Source organism: Pezoporus flaviventris, unplaced genomic scaffold, assembly GCF_033815535.1.
Source record: "Pezoporus flaviventris isolate CSIRO_AGI_PZ_B2104156 unplaced genomic scaffold, CSIRO_AGI_Pfla_v1 ptg000047l, whole genome shotgun sequence".
In the NCBI taxonomy this organism is placed as follows: Eukaryota; Metazoa; Chordata; class Aves; order Psittaciformes; family Psittacidae; genus Pezoporus; species Pezoporus flaviventris.
The window spans coordinates 12530952-12547323 of NW_026892595.1; the positions used below are offsets into that span (position 1 = coordinate 12530952).

A 16372-nucleotide genomic window follows, 5' to 3' on the forward strand; every position below is an offset into this window, starting at 1 on the left:
TTGTGGAAGATGGCAAGAAAAATGATTATCAGTGCATTATTACGCACTCAGAGTAAGCTAACAATACAGGCTTGTTTAAACACAGGAACAAGAAGAAAACAAAAGAGGACACCCCATGCAAAAGCTAGTAGTAACAGTCTGTGGACTTTCACTATTAAAAGAGTTACAGTAACACTTCAGACACTAACATTTTTGCAAACGTGTGCGTGTGCTCGTGGGGACATATATGTGTGCATACATAATGCACACAATGATCACATGAAGTTATGTTTCTCTATTACTCTAAGGGTTGGGTTTTTTTAAGGTTTTACTGAATTCCTCTAAGAGGTGTTCTAATCACGCTGTTTCATTTTATCAGTAACCTCCCAACTAAGATAAAAATCAAGTTTCATATGCATAGCTAGAATGCCTCAAACTAATTTAAAGTTGTTTGAAATTAATGGGAACTTAAAATTAAATCCTGAGATTCTTCACTGTCACTCTTTTCACTCACTTTGTCCTTCAGTGACTCAAGTAATTGTTTGTGTGGGAAGATAAAACAAATGCTTTTTCCACAGCGCAGAGCATATGGCTTCATGGACTACAGATCTGTACAGTCAGAAGTTTTACATTGATTCTAGCTTTTACTGAGCAATAAAACTATTCTTCAAGCTTTACGTAGGCCACCTATTCTATTTTATCACTGAGTCAAGCAAACATCTTTCAAGTCTGGTTGCCAAAATAACACCTAAAAAGTGCATCCATATTTTCTCTGAACTATCTTGATTTAAAAAAAATAAGAAATAAAAACCCAAATGATATTTTGGGTTGGACTTAACAAAACATTTTCTTTGAATGGATTACAGCACCTCAGTTTCAGGGACCTCTAGAGATATCAAAGAAGAAAAAAAGAAAAGGAGAATTAAAATGAAAATTAAAAAAACCACAAACCCACACAATTTATGGTGGACTTCTTACTTTTTTTATTGATGTTATTCCACTTTGCTTAACTATGTAGTAGAAAGCTGACTGGAATAAGATGCCCCACCTGCCTGAGAAAAGTGTACTAAACATTAAACTAATTTCTGTGACACAGAATACTTCGATACTTTTTAAAAGCTAAATTAGCATCCAGAAAAGAGACTGAGAGATACATTGGGGTCTGAAACCCTCACACCACCCTTCAGTCATCTAGGTTATTTCTAAGGTACCTAAAACTGTCAGACCCAGAGCTTCATTCTCTGTAAAAACTAGTAAGTTACTACACAGGGTACAATGAAATGTAGAGATTGGGCAAAAACTTAGTGAGAGAGATCTGCAACCCTTTACAAAGATCTACAAACATGTAACTGGTTAAAAATGAAATCAGTCCAGTAAACCTTTAAAGTTGGAAACTGTCTTTGGCTTGTCAGCTTTATAAACAAATAATCAATCCATCACCTATTTACTACAATGCCATATTGTTTACTGCTTTGGAGAAACTAAGTTCTTTTCAGTTGCCTTGCTTGGTTTGTGGAAGTTTGTGTGAGTCGCACACACAAATGAGTTCAATGTGCAGACAGCTGCATTTAAATTATCTTCCTCAACAACAACTTCTACGTTTCCTGCATCTCCAAAACATGGCTGCTTGGAATTAAAAAAAAAAAAAAAAAAAGGAAAAGGGAGGAAAAAATCCAAAATAACTAAATTAATTACTTTAAATGTGTTGTAGAACCCAGAATGCCATAAAAGGCACTTTCATACTTCAAAGAGCAACTTCAATAATCAAAACAAAACATTTGCAATTGCCAGTTATATGCAAAGAATGCGCCGCATTTTAACATGTGAAATGCATTTGGATGCCCTATGGTAGAGTTCATACACACGTTTTTCAGTCTCACTGCTTTTCCACAAAGCTCCTTGGGTCTTGACTCTGTCACGAGTGGTGTGCGGGTGCAAGAATCCATCCCTTTTCCTTATAGCTGAGTGCTTGAGCCCCAGGCTGAACAATCACAAACTCTTCTGTCGAATACCAATGCCATGCAACAGCACAGAGTTATTAGCAGTTTTCTTCTCGTCTTCTCTGACACCATCAACTTACTTCAAATGTTGTTTTACACAAATACTTGATAGAAAGTGACAGAACATGTTAGCATGTTGGGGGTTTTGTTTTGTTTTTTAAGCTAGCTCTTTTGATGGACATTACATTACATTACAATGACATGTTTTGAACTGTACGAAAGAACTGGTTTGGCAACATCCCCACAAACATACAATTAAGGGCAGTCCTGTAAGCTCCTTCCTCGTAGTCCATCTACATTACAAAGTATGAGGCAAATTCTGCATTATCTGGAAGCATGGTTTTGCTTAACCTCAAGTCTGAATTGCCTAATAATAGTCAATATTTTCAGCATCATCACAGTGCTATAAACATGACAAGGAAAGTAAATTCTATTTTGTCTAGCAAATAGTATCTCACCACTTGAAGAGCCTGCAGAAAAATGTGATTTAGAAGCAGAACTGGTGAGTACTAAAGTTCAACAACGGAAAGAACAGCTCCGACAAACTCAAAGCTGACCGATAAACTCTGAGGGATATTAAAAGTAAATATTAAAAAAAAAAATAAAATCTTTAGTTTCCATCTTACCACTTCGTAATCCTCACTGCCGAATAGGTACATCGCTACACCTCCACAGCCTGACGCTCCAGCGCGCCCGGACCGCCTAAAGTAAGGTCTCCGACTGCATCTCCAACTTCTTGCTTTCCAGCCCGGCGGGCTTCAGCGCTGCGATGCAGTCCCAGCGCGTCTTTCCCACGCTCAAACCGCTCTTTAAGTGCTGTTTTCGCGCACGAAAACAAAACCTCTTGCTGCAAAGGGCCGAGGAAACGACGGTCCGGCAGGCTGCCCCGAAGACGGAACTCCCCAGGCGGAGAGGAGGCAGGGAAAAAAGGATGGGACAGGGGGAGGGAGGGAAAGGAGAAAGAGGAGGAAGGCAGCGGAGGGAGCAGCGGCGGCAGCGGAGGGAGCAGCGGCAGCAGCGGCCCGCCGCCCCCCCTCCCGCCCGTCCGGCTGCAGGGCCGCGCTGTCGGCTCCGCGCGGGGCCCAGCCGCTCATTCAGGCTCCTGCTCCGCGTCACGTTCTGCTGGCTCTGCCCTGATTGGCTGCGGGAGAAGCGGGGTCGGCCCGGGCAGCGGCGGGAGCACGGCCGGACGGTGCCGGGATCGGGATCGGGATCGGGATCGGGATCGTGCTGGTGGGAGCTGGGAGCGGATCGCCCAGAGGCAGAGGGTGAAGCGGTCCGGTAAAGCGCGAACAAGCACAGACAGCTGAACTTGGAGGGGGTCAGAAGGAGCTCACAATCGCACTTCACAAATGTATTCCCTACTCCTCTGGTAGCTCTGCAAAAACCATAGAGCTCTCTCACCACCCACCTCTATTGAGAAATAAAGATCAGTCCAGGACAGTTTTCTGTTGCTATGTTTCACTCACTCCATCGCTTCCTTCTAGGACTACACAGCACAACTTTAACATGAGGGCGCTCCGGTAACAGGAAAGTTATACCCGCCACCTCCACAGCCCAGGAAGCACACCCAACATAGGATGCCGTGCCATGACAGGAGATCCCTAGGCCCTACCTTGCTCCTGGCCAACTTCCAGTCCAGGTAGAACAGGTGAGAAGAGTAAAAGCAGCCAAAGAGTGGGATAAAATGCAAAACAGTAGAAGACTTAGAAGTATAACTCACCAACATCGTTCCCAATCTAATATTTAAATGGAGCTAACCATTCTATGATGCTATGATTGAAGATGGTTCAGGAATACAGCATAAGTAATCCAGGCAGACATAGATACCGCCCTCCTGGAAAGGCTGTCCTTCACAAACTAGGGAAGAGGCCACAGGCTGGTATCAAGTAACACAACCCTGATGGAAAAAGCTTTGAAACAGCACATAGAAACCCATCCCCTCTCTGCTCAGCTCTCTAAATTCCTTACAGTTCACATTGCTGCTATCACTATAATTCATAATCAGAACTGTACTTAAACTCTAGGGAAAATTATGGAATATGGCATGTCATGAAGACATGACCGTCATGTCTGTATCTGTAATTGTGTTAACATACACAACATGTCATGGCAAGATATGTCATTAAATAGCATGAACGCGCACAGCACTGAAAAACAGTTTGTATTACCCACCTGCCTTCTCTTCCGTAGGAAAGAGCACAAGAACCGTTTCCTAACAAAACCACCAAATGAAGCAGTTCAAATACATTGCAAACATCCTCCCTGTTCCTCTTACTGCTTATTTTAAATACATCTTGTCTTGACTATCTCAGTTACTTTGTGTGAGTTAGTAGGTTATTCATCTCTCAATCTGCCTTCTCTGTCAAAACAGACCATTGGTACTCTGTTGATTGTATGTGATGTGACTCTCGAGTCTGGGTTTTTAAAGCTCTTGTAGGTATTCACAAGCAGAGTTAAAACCAAGCTATATACTCTTGGAAAGAGCAAATCAGACATCAGAAATCATTAATTTTACTTCCAACCATATGTTTACAAAATAGCAGTAGTTTAAATAGACAGCAGCCAAAGTGGTCACTTCACATTATATCAATTGCAAAGTATGCTTCAAACAAGTAATATCATAATACTGTGTTCCCAGAAAGTAAATAAAAATATGCACTATTCCAGCACAGAGGCAAATAGCAGACATAAGGAACCACAAACGGAATAATCCCTTGTCCAAATCGGTTGCCATTATTGATGCTGAGTGCGTGTGGTCACACACACTTGTAAGTTTACTGCCTAAACTTTATTGCACAGCTTTTTTAACACCACCTGTCAGTACTAGGCAAAGCTAGTGTCCTCACCCATTGCTTCACTTGTCTGATACAGCTCTTGTAAGCAACTGAAATTTGGATGCCATAACTTCATTGCTCTCTTCTTGGATATGACTCTCTCAACCAAACTTGGAAAAAAAAAGAAAAATCAGCAGGAATGTCACAACTGCTCATACTGTCACGAATAAAGCAAACACACTGCTTTCTATGTATTAAAAATTATGGTGGTTTTTTTTTTTAATGGTTTTATCAGCTCCTGTACTTTGGCTATGAATACGAAATCAGCAAGGATTGCAGTTCACATCTACTCAATAGAGACAGGGCATTATTCAGACTGTCACCATAAGTGACTTTCATGTCACAAGTAATTCTCACTACAGACAGTACAAGCAGTCAGAATCTGGCAGCTTGGACAGTAAATAAGCTGAATTGCTCATTGCTCTCCTGAACTGAAACATCATGACAGGTACCCACGTCTATCTCAGGGCTCCACAAAGCAAATCTGTATGTAGCTTTTATGGCTCAAGAGTTAAAGTCTGCAAAGATGCCACCCCTATTAAGCATGCTTAAACTTAGCACAGCACTTCTGGATGACCTGTGTTCTACTCCCAGCTAAGCAACAGCAGTGGGTTTTCACTATGCTTCCTTCCTCTAATGGCACAGTGTGGCACTCGACTGGTCAGCACAGTGCAGACAGCGTGTCACTGCTGCTGACCCTTGCAGTGAGGCAGTACATACAAGAATGTTATGATCCACATAGAAAAAGTGAGCACAGAAGTGGAAATGGGAGAGACAGAGAAGTAGGCTGAAAAAAAAGAATTTTTGAGCAATGGGAATGGAAAGGTAATGAGAATGGGAAGAGCAGAATACCATAGTGCAGAAAAGGAAGGAAGCAGTGTGACTGTGTGACCTACTAGAAGCAAGCCAGAAGACACAAATTAAGATTAGCGAAAAAACATTCATGATAGGCAGAAAACATAATAGGATTTGAATAGGACCTGCACAAGGACAGCTGGCTACCTGACTTGCCTAAACTAGGGAAGAGGGGAATAGTAAGGACCAGCACAGAGATGCTGAGATGGGGTGCCTGGGCAGAACTGACTGATCAAGCAGATAGGGGCTACTACAAAACCTGTAGAATGGAGACTTCAGCAAGAAACAAAGTTTAGGATTGTAACAGAACTGAGATAAAAATAGAAAGTGTCAAAACCACAGCAATGGCTCTATAGAAAAAGAAGATAGAACAAAGCTAAGAGTGGAATCGCTCCTCCTTCACTGGTACTTCCCAGCACCAGACCCATGCTTAAAGATGTATCACACAGTTACACAAACTTGATGAAGTCTGAGCTTTAAGAACCAGCCTTCAGACCAAAGGAAAACAAAGTACCCTGGAGGCTTGATCATGAGAGTCAAGACTGCAGTCCAAAATTATGTGTAAATTACAAGACTGAAAGAAATAACTTCTTTAGTTTTCTACTGTATACAAATACTGTTAGAGTAGCCCATGCTCATCTGTAGAATTGAGGACAGCAACAGCAACACTAAACATCTGTCAACAGAAGCAAGCAAGTACAAATGGAGGTGTGTCAATATGTGTGGGCTTTGTTTTCTCTGATTGTTTCTGTCCGTAAATTTTGTTCCTTTTGCAAAAGTCTATTAATATGTATAATACCTGATGGGATGGAGTAAAGATGACAGAGCCAGACTCTTCTCAGTGGCTCACAGTGAAAGAGCAAGAAGCATTGGCCATAGATTGAAACAGAGCAAATTCCATTTAAACATTTTTTGGTAGTGGTAGGGTTTGGTTTGGTTTGGGGTTTTGTTGTTTTCTGGTTGTTGTTGTTGTTGTTACTATTATAAATATTTTACTGTGAAGGTGACTGCCACAGGCTGCCCACAGAGGTGATAGAGTCTCCATCCTCAGAGATATTCAAAAGCCATCTGGACATGGTCCTCAGCAACTGGCTGTAGGTGGCCTTGCTCCAAGCAGGTGACTGGACAGCTCCAGAGGTGCCTTCCTACCTCAATCACTCGGTAAAACTGTAACAAATTCCTGTCAAAAATACCTGATTCACATTGATATTTTCATCATATTGATGTTTCCATCTCTCCATTTTAATTTTTAAAGATTAAGCATAATGACTTTTCAAATCATCTAGGAGGATAGCATTTACCTCTGGTATTTAAACTCTGACCCATGTCTTTCAAGCATAGCTATGAATTGTCTACGCTATAAATAACTTTGTATATCATACTACTTCAACATAGTGCCTCTGGGAAAACAAATGGAAAAAAATGCTGACATGGTTGCCAAGGTTAATAGCCTAAACAGACCTCCCTTGATAAACAACAATCTTTCAGCTTGAATCCAACAGTAACAATATTTCTTTCTTCAGGAACTGCAACAGAAAGCAATTGACTCTCTCTTAACTAATTCAGATTCAAATTAAAACCCCAGAGAGGAATGTCAACAGCTTGTAACTCTCTTTTGCGCAGCTAGCAACAAGAATTTTCTCCGGTAAACAGGAGTGTTTCATTCTTAAGGGAACTTCAGCAAAGCTTCTATTTTCATTTACCTGTGGCAAAAAAACCTCTGAAGAACTTGTCCCTTTTTACAGACAGGACCAAACAGCAGGAGCTATTTGGCTTTAAACTACCTAACATCCAAACTATTATAAATGAAATAAAATTCATTTAAATTAAAGCACTAAATAATTGCTTAACACTGTTACTTAAATGGGAAAATTATGATTATCAAGTAATTTTTCAGTTTTTCCTAGGGTTTTCAGTTCTCCTACTGATTTTCTCCTATGGTGGTCAGGATAACTGTAGGTACCACACTTACAGCAGCATAAAATGTGGCTTGGTTATACCTCCAGGCATGTCATTGTCCTGAAAGAGCTACAGGTAGGATCTGAAGCCCAGGACTTCTTGCTCCTCTGAACATCAGCACATTATGAAAGGTGTTTTTTTTCCAATTCTTCTCATTGCCATTGTTTCGCCTCTGAAAGCTGTATGGTCTCAACTGCAGTTTCATCAGTTAAGAATAACTGGGAAATAAGACTCTGTGTTCCAAGAAACATCCAAGCATTTTATGAAAATGGTAAGGCTGTCTCAGCAAGGGAGACTGAAAGCAAGTTAACCCAGAAGAGTTAACAGCTTCATCATAGCACTGTGCTGCTCATATACTTCCAAGACAGGTAAGTAATTCAATCTGGGTTTCCCAGACTCCTGTTAAACAGCCCTGTCTGTATGCTTGGGGAGGTAAGGAGGATGGAGGGGCCAGGACATGATTTGGATGTCCTCATTTGCTTCTTTTGAATGACACCTTTCTTTTTCAATCACCCCCTAAAAACCAGCATGTTTTGGATCAAGTTAAAGGGTTTTTTTGTTTTAATTTTCAAACCAGCAAAAGTGTTGGGCAGCATCCCAGAACATGGTGCGGATTCCAAACCATCAAGATGCTCTGTGGTCATCTCCAGCAGACTCTGTATTTCTTTTCTGAAGGTACTGGTTTACATATAGCCATAAAATCAAACTCCATCTCTTTCCATAAAATCCCATACATTATTTAGGATGATGAAAACTCTCTTTTACAGATGGCGTACATCTGAAAGAGGGTTGATAAGTAACATTTTGTTCTATGAGATTTAATTTAGGTATATAATAAACCAATGTCAACTAAATCAAGATGCAATAATGAAACACTTCTTTAAGATTGTCACTTCTTAAATCTCAAAAACAAGCTTAAAATGAATGAATAATAAAATAAAATCTGAAACTATGCTCATGGAACTACTGGAATGCTATTTAAATTTTATTTTTAAACACTAAAGCTGCTTATCATTTGCAGATTGTTATTGGTTATTATGGTTACCATTCTCCAACACAATCCAATCTGCCTGCAGTCTTCTATTTCAGGATACAGCAGCGATAACATTAACAGCAGACTAAACTTCTCAGCTTGCAAACATACATACATTAGGGGCACATGCTATCTCCTCCTGCACTGAAAGATAACATGAGTATGTTCTCAGAGTGTCACAGAAATAACAAGCTGCCATTCTTCTTTCAGTCAGATGTTAAAACATTTAACCCAACTCACAGTGAGTGTCGGGAACATTGCAAAGGTTTAAAACCGTTCGTTTTACGGATAGATAATACAAATACCTCTGCATCACCTGGATATTGGAAAGGTGCTATAAACACCATAAAACTGGAAGATCTGCCCACAGGTGATTGTTCCCATGTGTAGGCAAGATTGCTTCTGTTTATTTTTCAAATGTGATGCAGTCACGGGTAACATCTTCCTGTAGCCTTGCAGCAGTGAAGCAAGAGAATGGGAATACAGACAGAAAGAAAAGTCAAGTTCTCAACATGCTGTTGCTGGTCTAGGATGCTTACATGTGTTGCCTGCAACCAAATGTGCAGCCAAACACTTCTGAAACAGCTGTGAATTTTGTCAGAGCTTTAAGTGGTTGGGAATAAAGGCTTCAACAACCACATCTGAAAGACTTAATACCCTGAAGATTAAAAGCAAAATGTTCCTTTTACTGTATTTATGAATTGCAAGAAGGGAAATGCATATGCTTTTGAGCACAATAAAGTCAATAACAGAATCAATCTTCATAGTTAACACTAAGATCTTGAAGTAAAATATATAAAACTTACAGAACCTGCAAAAACAACCTGTGATGGCTATAGTGGCTTAAAAAATACAGCTTTCTAGTAAAAAGTTGCTAATTTAACTCTATAATGTCACCACTATATGCTGCTGCAATAAATGCTACATTAAATAAACACTGGGATTTAAGCTCAGTGAAAGGCTTTTAGCTCTCACACTCGGCACACATCTGCTTCTGTGTGCACCAGAATGTTTCAAGCACCACGAGCAGCCCAATGATCACCAGATGATGATTTCCCAGAGCTGGTGACTGAGGAGTAACTGGCCTGTAGCTTCCTACAGGAGCTACCACAAACTACCATGGATATTAACCAGTTCTGGACACATCCACATCCTGAAAACTGTGCTTAAATTACAGGTTGTCCTCTGGGTGCTATTGCTGTGCAGTTCCCATACCTGGGACATTGACTTACCGATACTTCACAGAAGAGAGGTCCAAGCCTCTACTCCTTTAAAACTGCTTTGGTTTTTAAAACAAAGTAATAATTCAGGTACCAAGTCCAACCATGTAGAACTTGCTTGTAAAACTTGAGCTATTGATACCTTCAAATTCTGCTTTCATTTCAGAAACAGAAGTGCATCCGATCAACAGAGCCACAACAGCAGGCCACAGGAGGCATTCTGGCACACTTTGCCTTTGTTTATGCGTTTTTTGGCATAAGCCATCATTCCACAATTTCATTAATTTAAGTAACTGATTCTCACCACAGGTTGTGGTTTCTTTGGCTTTGTCACTTCTTCAAATCTCAGTTGCCACTTCTCATTTTTACTGTGTTTAAAACCTTCAATATTTTTGATGTTCACATTTTTAGCAATCCTAAAAGCTTTATTAATTATGTTTATTTTTTGGTCAAGACTGGCTTGTATAATTTAACAAGTTCTAGTGAAATGAGTTGTGATGAAATATGAAAGATGGGAAACTTGTCTCTGCAGAAAGAACTACGTATCACTTGAGACTCACTTCAGAGCTCAGAATAGAAATTAATTGGAATTTAGGCATCACATGTGCTATTGTAATGACCTCTCTCACCTATGAGGATGGGTGTCACCCTGGCACTGCAGGAACATTCTTCAGTTTAATGAGCAGGGAGCCAGATGTGTAACACTGGCTACTATCAGTGCACTGAGATGAAAACACAGTGAGAAGAAAACAGTATGTTAGCTAAGTGGAGTCAGTAGTTTGCACTGTAGTGCATCTGTACAGCAAGTTGTTCCTTACAAAGAACTAATGCAACATGTTACAACAACATTTTCAGAACTGCCCTGATGAGATGAAGCATTAAGGTAAGATACTTTTAGTCAATCTTCCTTGTCCACTCAAATTGACAGAATCTTGTTAGCAGAGAGCAAGAACGCGAACACTTAGAGCAGGGTGGAAAGGTCTTCCCTTTCCTACAATGAGATTATAGTTTTTTCCCAAGTTATATTCTCCTACATTGGTGTAGAAACGTGATTTTTCAATTACATTTTTCTGTTTGGTACATTTTCCCTTCCTCCCCCCCTTGCTATGATTCACAATTAGTGTTCATATAAAGAACACTGTGAACAGCCTGGTCCCCCAGTGCTGACAATTCTGAAAGCTCATGCATCAAACCAAAGAGCATACCTCAAATTGCATTTTATGTCGGGCTTGCCTTCTCTGTCCAAGTCTGCAGAGCTCTGATACTCCAAGAAAGGCACTCCCGCATTTTCTAGATCCCAGTTAGAGTTTTAAAGGTGAGCCTGTTCATGTGATTCGTCAGTCACCCCCCACTATCTTTTTCAGGTTCAAATCTAAATACTAAGGGGAGTTGTGTGAGAATTTCTGAAGTCACCGAGGAACTCATCCTAAGTACAAAAAAATTACTAGACAATTGATTCACCGTGATGAAAAAATCATATAAGAAAAAGATATAAGAATTCTGATCAAATGCTAATTGTTGATCTTAATATGGTAGTGATCTATAAAAAGACAGTATTTTGAATGAAAGGTACAAGAATTTCTCCTCTCCTAACTCACGAAACTGAACCTAAATTGTATATCATGTTGTGCATGACATGAATGGAACAATGGATTTACACTAAAGAAGCATCAATGCAGAAGGTTTCTTTTAAGATTTAAGGAGGAAATGATTCTCTGAAGCAGTTTAGTTCAGACACCTTAAGCTTCTCCTAAAATTAAAAAACTTCTGCCATTACAGTGCTTGATGCTTTAAGTCTATACAAATTCTAATGAAACTGGGAGATCCACTTGAAAGCACAGTGATAGATGCTGATCACATTTTCCCAACAGCAAATATTCAGCCAGAAAATATCACAATGTTCTGGGAACTCACTGTTTGAATTTGGCAGAAAGTTATCAAAGTGCTTAGTTTGAAATTGATTTTTTCAGCAATCCATTGTAGTGTAAACTATCAAAACTGTTATATAATTAAGCATTAACCTTATAAAGTTCAAATGTTACTTTTTTGAATGTCTTATACATAGTTACAAGTTTCTAGAAAGCAAATACTGAAAAGATTCCTCTTTCAAATAATGCTATGATTTGAAAACACTTGTTTCAGTATTACATTTATTAAAAGGCAAAAAAGATATGCATATTTTATTATCAAATAACTGTAAAGTATATGTGAATGTGACATAAAAAGAAACAACCAGAAACTTTCAATAAAAGTCACTGGATACTGCTAGAATAAACAAGCAAAATCATAGAATGGTTTGGGTTGGAAGGGACCTTTGAAGGTCATCTAGTCTAACTCTTGAATCATAAGGTTCTTAAGAGGGAAAAACGTAAAGCCCAAGTGTGTCTGGGTCACACAGATTTTCAAAGAAACTCTATGCTTATGAGCTGAGCTGCGGAACTGCAGACTTACATGACTGGGGGGAACTGCGCAGAAACAATAATACATACTTGACTGAGGACTTCTGTCAAACTAAGACACTAAGTTACTACTGCAACCATGAGCCAGTCTTTCTACCACCATCCTTTGATGAGCATGAGCCTACTCAACGTGAAATTTAGCTTTTATACACAAAATTGCTAGCAGAGCTTTAAAATGGTATCTTTTTTCTCGCTGATACTAATATTCTACTAATACCATTAACTAAAAAGCTAATAATTTTTAAGGGATGAGTATTCTAAACCATCAGTCTGTCAGCATCCTTTTGGCTGCCTCAACACATCCAGAAAAAAAAACCTAGAAATTTATATCCTCTAAAATACTGCAAAATGCAATGCATCATTAATGACGAGCTGAAGAAAAACAAGTTGTTTTGTGAACAGCAGAAGTAATGAAGCCTGGTTTCCCACACACACCTCCACAATACCTTCAGCTCGCTCTCATTTTCCCTACACACCACATGCTCTGCACCCTCAGTTCCCTTCCCCAAACTCCCCTTTCCATGAGTTGCTGGTTGAACAAGAAGCAGCATTTGTTTCAGTTACTCTGGAGTTAAACTTGTGCTCATCAGCTGGCTGGATGCTATCTTTTGGATACCAGAGGAGCCCAGAGAGTGCCTTGACTCTCACACACTGGCATGTAGAGTAAATGGCTCTAACAGCTCCACCCAGCCCCAAGAAGGTCTGTTATAAGCACTCAGTGCTTCTGAGACCTCTGCAAGACTGATTTAAATTGGCCATTGGTTTGGAGTTACTGAGAAGCACAACTAACAGATGGAAAGTGGGATTGCATAAATCTTGTCTTAGGAAATCAACCTAAAAAATCAGAACAGTTATACAAAGACTGTCCATACGCTTTAATACTCAGACGCTTGTTTAAATATAAGATGATGGCATGAGCAGAAATGTAAACATTTAGTCTGTCAGTCAGTATAAGGAATTTCAAACTATCTTTTCCACAGAACAGTGGTTGCTGTTATTAAGCAGTTGCAAGTATGATATAAACCATAGGCTTTCATACAGTGTACGTGCAGCACCAGTGGCACATAGAAATTTGCATCGTGTTTTCAAAATTACAATGCCTTCTGTATTTTGGCCCACAGCAAAACAAAGAAAGAACTGCTCCCAACTAACCATCAGTAGTTTAATAGCCAACAAAATCGATAACTGAATGCAGTGGAAATTTCAAGGCACTGCACCTCCCCTCCTTTTGCACCCTTTTCATGCTGTGCTTCCACACTATCCATCCTGGGAAGCAAATAGCAAAATTCACCCTTTCAAGTTTATGAATTTCTAGGCCCATTCACCACAACTTGAAAACTGAATAAAAAATAGCAATTATATATTCCACTGATGCTAAAAACATAAATTCAAAAACCTCTGGGTAAACTGGCAAAAGGCAAGATGTCACTTCTCTGCGTAGTGGGTGAGGTAAGGACACTGTAAGGAGACTGTAAGGAATTACTGTGCTTGATGTGCTTACCCTTTTTGGCAGTTACCAGAATTTCCATATTGAAGAATATCTATGTCACAAGGACTGTGTTGGTGGTGAAAATGTTTCCATGGTTATGCAATAAGTATTATTTTTTTTCATCCTACTGTAACACTTTATTTGACTCAAATACTTCAGGGATCAATGTACTACAAGGGACATCCTGTAATTTGGAAATTTGGGAGAAAAAAGCACCTAGTAAATTTATCTAAATTTCTGTTCAATTATGCAATTCATATCCACTTTTGATACAACATCTGTCATTAAGACTATCAATAGTCAATTTACTTAATTATACATGCCAAGAAATACGAAAGTTCTCAAGCTATATCTTATTTTACTCCTCCCAATCTTCCCATTGCTTTCTTCCCAGCCTTTTAAACAATTCCTTTTTTTCCACTTAGGTAATGTTTGTAGACAAGTACCAGTAAAAGTAAGATAATCTGCAAGCACAGCTTCCTGTAAAATGCTTCTGAATAAGAAGTGGCTACAGCCAAAATTGACATTAGCAAAGCTAAACCGTCTTCTTCCCTTCATGACAAAATGACCTAGGATAGAAACTGAGGAAACGAGAACAGTCATCAACCATCATGTTGAAAGAAGAGTTGACCAAATGTTCCAAAATTCACAAAAACAATATTTTTCAATTGATTTGTCTTTTCATTTTACACCCTTTTCCACCAAAAAAAAAATATTCATTTTTTCCCATTTACAATTGTATCGGGATTGTCAGAAAACCCCAAAATGCATTAATTCATCACAACTCATAAGAACTGCTTGGAAAAGATACATACTAAAACTTAAAGACTTAAACTTTAAACTACATGGATTACATAAGAAAAGGCTAAAGGCACCTATAGCTATGGTTGGACTTGATGATCTTAAGGGTCTTTCCCAAACTGAATGATGTTGTTCAACTTGTAGCTTTTATGTTGTTCTGAACATCCATTCTGAAAACAAGCCCAGTAAAGTTATGGAACTTGTGTGCTTTCCTACTTCATGGCACACTTCCTGTAAGAGCCACTGTTGCATTATTCTCCCTAGAAACATACAACCACCTTCCAATTTGAGTAAGGAAAAGTTGTCCATAACAGGAGGATAGAATGGATGTTTGCAATATGTGGATATCCCTAAATAATCCAGGAATAGGAATGATTTCCTTCTAGAAGAAAGCTGTGGTGCAGCTGCTACACCAGACACCATCCCTGTGTTTTCCTGGAATAACTCTGGAAAGCTACTGTCATGCCTATGGTACGCTTCTTTCTATGCAACTATAATTGAACCTCTCATAAAGGTTATAGAAAGCACCAAGTTTAAGCCAAACATTTGGCTTAAGTTTGTATCTATGTTACTTTTCTTATTTTACTCTACCTCCTCTGTTTTCTACAGTGTAAAACAGAAACCAAAGCACATCCAATTCTAACATTTATAAAATATTTGCCATTTATTTATATTTTATTTCAGAAGCACAGCTGTAGTGGGATATCTGCTACTGTAAGTCCATGGCTCCAGGATACACATACCTGGTCAAATGCTGCCAAATCAAAACTCATTAGTGTGTTGCAAACTAACCCAAACCAAAAATAATACAGAGTGTAACTTCTGTGTCTGTGAAAAGAATGTACTTCAAACTACTGCCAGCAGAGATCCCCATTGCTCTCGTATTGAGGAGAAGACAATTTAACACAATCCCCCAAAACATACAACAGCACAGTATTTCTTTCTTACTGTTTCAAGAGGGTTATAGACAGAGGCACTCTCAGTGATACCTGTGAGTGCTTTCATGTCCCCTCAACTCTAGTTTTTTGAACTTTTTCAACATGACAGCAAGGTAGTATGTTTTAAAAAAGGAGTTTAAAAAGTATAATTTGGACTTCCACAAAATGCTGGCACATTTTTCAACCACATTTCAGCTTGGCTAGATGAGAGCAAAGTCCCCCAGTTTAACCGTGATCAGGTTAACTTGCAAGGCAGCCTGTAAATTGAATTGTAAAATTAAAGGGCTCCCGAGCATCTGGCCTGCACTCTTTCAACATATGCTTACCCCAGGAGTATTTTGCTTAGCTTGAGGAGACATCAGGCGTCTGTCAAGCATGTCAGCCTCACTCCAAGCAGCCCGGCCCTTCCAGCAGCAGCAACACTTCTTACAGGAGCAAAGCAGTGCACCAGCAAAAACTTCAGATCAGCCTGCGTTAACCATGTTTTGAAATATTTGTCCATCCAAGGCCTGGTTTAAAGAGCCCAGCTTTTGTCTGTATGCAGCGATACTGTTTGCTGGCGATCTCCCTCAGCTGTTGATCTGATTCAGTCCCTATGTTAGGTTACAGCTCAGCAGAGAGCCCGTCACCATCAATTACCAAGGAGGAGTGGGAGGGTTCTGCGCTCCCAGTGACGACAGACACTGTAGAAGCAAAGCCTGCACACTTGCTGGAGTAACATAACATCTTACTAATCTCGGATGCACGCCTTGCAGCATGCGTGGCCTCCTGCTAACACGCGACAACTGGCTGTGCAGCCAGA

General features: G+C 39.6%; 1 protein-coding gene across 7 annotated transcripts in view; it reads right to left on the reverse strand.

Annotated features, from left to right (window-relative positions):
* Window positions 1–16372, reverse strand: part of CACNB2 (calcium voltage-gated channel auxiliary subunit beta 2) — a 259801-nt gene that overhangs the window by 118986 nt on the left and 124443 nt on the right. Inside the window, exon 1 of one of the 7 annotated variants that reach the window (XM_061468324.1) lies at window positions 2606–2947. The exons of the other annotated variants lie outside the window; for them this stretch is intronic. Coding sequence (XP_061324308.1) covers window positions 2606–2638 — 33 coding nt within the window. The 5' untranslated portion in view covers window positions 2639–2947. Of the gene's footprint in view, window positions 1–2605; window positions 2948–16372 lie in introns of those variants that run through there. 7 annotated transcript variants of the gene reach the window in all.